The sequence below is a fragment of the Haliaeetus leucocephalus genome, unplaced genomic scaffold (genome assembly GCF_000737465.1).
Source record: "Haliaeetus leucocephalus isolate CR32 unplaced genomic scaffold, Haliaeetus_leucocephalus-4.0 Scaffold226, whole genome shotgun sequence".
Lineage (NCBI taxonomy): Eukaryota > Metazoa > Chordata > Aves > Accipitriformes > Accipitridae > Haliaeetus > Haliaeetus leucocephalus.
In genome coordinates this window covers 243,369-248,322 of record NW_010972662.1, presented here as the reverse complement: position 1 = coordinate 248,322, position 4,954 = coordinate 243,369, and the positions used below count along the sequence as shown (strand labels likewise).

At 61.8% G+C, this 4,954-nt stretch overlaps 1 protein-coding gene across 2 annotated transcripts in view; it reads left to right on the top strand.

The window, feature by feature from the left end:
* TSC22D3 (TSC22 domain family, member 3) overlaps positions 1–2,664 on the top strand; it is a 16,331-nt gene extending 13,667 nt beyond the window's left edge. The window contains exons 1-3 of one of the 2 annotated variants that reach the window (XM_010567097.1): positions 677–848; positions 1,176–1,227; positions 1,833–2,664. In XM_010567097.1, coding sequence (XP_010565399.1) covers positions 727–848; positions 1,176–1,227; positions 1,833–2,078 — 420 coding nt within the window. In that variant the 5' untranslated portion in view covers positions 677–726 and the 3' untranslated portion in view covers positions 2,079–2,664. Of the gene's footprint in view, positions 1–676; positions 849–1,175; positions 1,228–1,832 lie in introns of those variants that run through there. The other variant, XM_010567096.1, reaches the window with a different exon arrangement.
* The last annotated feature ends 2,290 nt before the right edge of the window (positions 2,665–4,954 follow it).

Sequence of the window (4,954 nt, the reverse complement as noted above, 5' to 3'; positions counted from 1 at the left end):
CGTTTTTGTTTTGCGGTCCGGTTTTGTTTTGCACTCCGGGTCTTGTTTTGCGCGCCCGTGTTGTTTTTCCACTCCCGTTTCTGGCTTGTACTCCCGGTTTTGCTTTGCACGCCCGTGGCTGCCCCTTTTCCTTCTGTCACACACCCCCCCCCCCCCCCCTCCTCGCGGCGGCGGGGCCCCCGCGCGGGGAGACCTGCAGGCGTGCACCCCCCAAATGCAAAGCAGGTTTCCTCCTTTTCCCAGTCCCCCAAGCAGGTGTGTGTCGTTCCCCCTCAGCTGAACCCCCATCCCGGTTGTATGTGGGAAGCACAGAAAGGGAGTGCTGAGGCCTGCGGAGGAATGTGGGGTGGAGGGATGGGGTGCCAAGAAGGGATGGGGTGCCAAGACTCGACTCTTGTTGCAGAAGACGAGGGGTGCAGGCGTGGGTGTACAGATTAGGAGTGCAGAGTCGCGAGGACACGGCGCTGGGGGGCAGGGGTTCTGGACTGGGAAGGGGCCGTGCTGTGCTGGGCTGCAGCTGGGGAGGCGCGGAGGTGCCGTGCCGGGGTGCGAGGGTGCCGTAGCACCCGCAGCAGCCCCGGGAGCGGCGTTGCGGGACGCGGGGCCGGCCCGGCCGCGCTGGCCCCGCCCGACGGGGCGGACACCGCCCATATAAGCGGGGGCGGCGCGGGGGGAGCTGCAGTGCGTTCAGCTCTCGCTCGTCTGCTTGCGACGCTCTCCGCAGCCATGAGCACCGGCATGTACCAGTCCCCCATGGAGGTGGCTGTCTACCAGCTCCACAACTTCTCCATCTCCTTTTTCTCCTCCCTGCTGGGGGGGGACGTGGTCTCCGTGAAGCTCGACAACAGGTAGGGGCAGCCCCGGTACCGGCCGCGGTCCGCCCCGCCGTTTTCTGCCATGGCCCGGGCCGGGCCGGCCCGTTGTCCCGGGTGAAGGGGCGTCTCGGTGCCCCGGGAGAACCCGCTGCATTGCCCCTGCGGGGCGGGGGGGGGGGGGCAGGTGCATTGTTCCTGTGGGACGGGGGGGGACGGGGGACTGATGCATTGATCCCTGGTGAAGGGGGAAGCCCCGCTGCATTGCGGCCCGGGGTAGGGGGTGTCCCGGTGCATGAATTCCCCGGGGAGGGGGTGCCCGGGGGCTCGCTGCTAACGCCCAGCCTCTCCGCTCTCTTCCAGCGCCTCCGGAGCCAGCGTGGTGGCCATCGACAACAAGATCGAGCAGGCAATGGTGAGCCGCAGTGCTGCTCCCCCCACCGCGGACCTTCCTCCCTGACTCCTCCCTGGGTGCTTTTGCTTGGGGGGGGCTCCCCACTCCCCGGGTGGGTGCTGAGCCCGGAGCGGGGAGTCCCCGCTCTCCAGCCCGTTGCGGAACAGAGCAGCTCCTTTGTCTGCCCGCCGCAGCTGGCTGAGCTCATTGGCTCCGGCAGCACCGCAGTGCGCAGGGAGTCTGCCGAGGGGGGAACCTGGGAAGGACCCTCTGGGGATGGGGGGGGGACGACACCAAGCCAGGTCGCATGGGTGGTAGGGAACTGCAGCCTGCCAGACCCCGGGGGGGGAGGGGGCGGGCGGGCGTTGGAGAGTGCCTCCGGAGGCAGCAAGACCTGGGAGATTGGGGACCTGAGGGATGCTGTGGATGCTGGCCTAGGGGGGCTACACTGGTGAGCACCGAGCCCTGGCCAGGGTGCCAAGGGTGGTGTGGGGAGGGGAGGCCTTTGGGAAAAGCCTTTGTGGCACTTGGTGGGTGGCTGGGGGCAGAGCTTTGCGGGGCAGGGTGGGAGCAACCCCCAAGGTGTAACTGTTGAGTGATCAGTCTCTTCAATGGGCCTTTTGCAGGATCTTGTGAAAAATCACCTGATGTATGCAGTGCGGGAGGAAGTGGAGGTCCTGAAAGAGCAAATCAAAGAACTGTTGGAGAAAAACTCCCAGCTGGAGCGTGAAAACAGCCTCCTGAAGACCCTCGCCAGCCCTGAGCAGCTGGAGAAGTTCCAGTCCCGGCTCCCTGCAGAGGTCCTGTGCACAGAGGAGCAGAGCCCCGGGGCAGCTGCCCCAGCCCAGCACTCAGGGGGCTCTGCGGTGTAAGGTGGCTCTGTCCTCGGGGTGGGCAGAGCCACAGAACTCTTTCTACTTAATCTCCTGCAAAATCGTTTCTGCCTTCATCTCACACGAAGGACTGCCAGACCCCGGCGCTGAGCCGTGCCTCCCCCTGGGCAAACCTGGCCAGCCAGCAGAGCCAGTGGCCGTCTCCTGCACGAGGATGCTCTTCTGCGAGGGAGATGCGGGCAGCTGACCACTCCCCATCCAACCACCTGCCGTGTGCCAGGAGTAAATCTGTGGCCCGCCCATCCCAGGCTCTGTTGAAACCTGGGCATCTGCAACACCCTGGCAGTGCCAGGTGGCCTTTGGCACTTTAATGGGAATCCACGGTTGGAGGAGCGCATGCTGAGTCCTATGCCTTTGCTGCACTGTGCAGGGGGGGGTGTCTCTTTCTGGCAAAGCCTGACGTTGGAGGAAGACCGTTGTTTAGTGAGCGATGCAGATTTGTCCCGCTAGCCACCCAGGAGCGTGCTCGAACCCAAACCTGACTCTGAGCAGCATCGGTGGTGGCAGTTGCGGTGTAGTGCATGGCTGTACGCACATCAGTGTGGGGATTACAAGGAAAAAAAAAGCTTGTTTTATTAGTTTGGGCATCTTCTGTAGCCGTATCTATGTATAAACACACACATGAGCAGTGCCCACAAGGCTGTGGGGTGCCCTGCTCTAGGCCAGCCATGCCCATCTCTGTACAGCTGGGGGATTCGAGGCAAGACTGGAATGGCTAATGGCTGTAACTGGGTGGCCAGCACTGTGAGCGGCACGAAGGAGGGGGATGGATTCACCGCTCTCTGGTATACACCGTAACAGAGCCATGCAGCAGTGCTGGGAGGATCTGGACTGACCGCTGGGCAGAGCCATGACAGGGGCTGTGGTCCAGCCTGCTGGGTTGGGGGGAGCCAGCCTGTGCTCCTGGGCTCCCCACCTTCCCTGGCCAGCTCTCTGGGAAGTGACGGGACGTCCCTTTTGACGTCGGAAGCGGTGACACAGTTGTGTAAATCTAGGTAGAAATGGCAATAAACTCTACTTTTTATATAAATGTGCACCCCAAGCTGTGTGGCTGTGGCTGGGAAGGGTGAGGTATTGGGGTGCTGGGGTGTGCTGGGGCTTGCTGGGATGGGACTGGTGAGGATACTGTGCTGCCAACTTGCTGGGGGCTGGGCTGATGCTGCTCCCCAGCTGAGAAAACCTGGCAGCTCCCCTCCTTTGGGGGAGGGGGTCAGTCCCCCCTAAACCACCCTGGTTAAGCCAAGTTGAGATTTTGGAGATGTGAGCAGGCACCCCCTTCCTGGGGGCTGGGTGCACGGTAGGAAAGGTGCCCTGAACCTACAGGTCTTTGTCCTCTGTGTCATGCCTGTGACCAGGGGGGTGTGCAGGCCAGGCTGGGGGTGTGCAGGCCAGGCTGGAGGGGGGCAAGCAGGGAGAAGGCTCTTCTCAGGCTGTGCAGAGCTGTATGGACCCCAGCCCAGCTCTGCTCTTCCTCTGGTGGTTTTGTTCTGTTGCTTTTCAGAGACATCATCGTTTTTGGTTTTTTTTATTCCTTGAACTGTCTTGAAATAGGGTGTGAGGGTCAGAGGAGGGGTCAGCTGGACTGAACAGTGCTGGATGGAGGCTAAGGGTGCTCCAACCCTATCCTATGGTACAGCCAGCCTTGGATTCAACCCCATGGGGTGGGGGGGGGAACAAACAAACAAAAAAACCAAAAACAACTCTCCATCTCTGGGGATGCTGGGTGGCTATGATATTTGAGTGAGGGTTGAAGGCTGGTGGGTACCAGGAGAGCCAGGAGGTGTGTCAGCAGAGCCTCAGGCTGGCAGGATGTTTGAGGCTAGATGCAGTATCCTCCCCCGGGGTTTTATACCCTGGACTCAACTCCTCAGCTAGCTGGAGACATCCCCAGCTCAGTGAAGGGGGCCAGCAGTGCCCCAGGCCCAGGATAGCTGGTTGGTGGCCATACCCTGTGCTGCCGGCAACACTGCTTTGTGCTGCTTTAGGTCTCTGCTGTAATGACGGCGACTCAGCCCCAGCTCAGTGTGAGTCATGGCAGAGCCAGGGAGCTGAGGACGGTTGGCTCCCTGGAAACGCTGGGTAAACAGCAAAACACAGGCCAGGGCAGCTCAAAACTGTTACGGGGTGCCTGTCCCCTCCCTATCCTGTCCCAGGGCTGGGACTCAACCGCAGCCTTGTGCAGGCAGCCCTGCAGGCACTCTAGTGCAAGGGCTCAGCATGCATGCGCGTGTGCCTTGGGTGTATGAGTACCATGTGTGGTTGCTTTCCCTGCTGCATGTGCATGCATGTGCCAACAGGTTCAGGCCCCCCCCCCCCATACCATGTGTATACGCATCCCTTGCACATACAGGCATTGCAGCAGGGGGGGGGGGGGGGGGCACACAGGCAGCACACCCCCAGTGCTGCCAGTCCCTTGGGTGGTACAGCTACTCCAGGAAGGGCTGTTCCCCGGGGGCAAATGGATGCAGGCTGTGTTTGCACTGGCCATTTCACTATAGTGGGTCTTAGGGGTGCTACTGGCCTCCCAGCTGCTGGGAAATGGTTTGCCCGCCCTTCTGCACCTTGCTGGCTGGGGAAGGTTTGGGCTGCAGTGATGAGCTCTGTACCCAACTGGCCTTGCTGCACCCCCCACCGTGGCTGCATTTGAGGGATGTGGCAATGGCATTTGGAGTCTGAGTGTCATTTGCCATCTCTCCCTGTCCTCGGTCCCGTCCCCACGGCCCTGGCATGCCCCCCAGCCTGAGCTCGCATGCCTTTGTGCAGCGGGAACAGGCAAAGGCACCCAGGGAAGACCCTGCTCATTGCAAGCACTGCACAAAACCCACTGGCTCCAGATCAGCCTTCCTCACACGGGT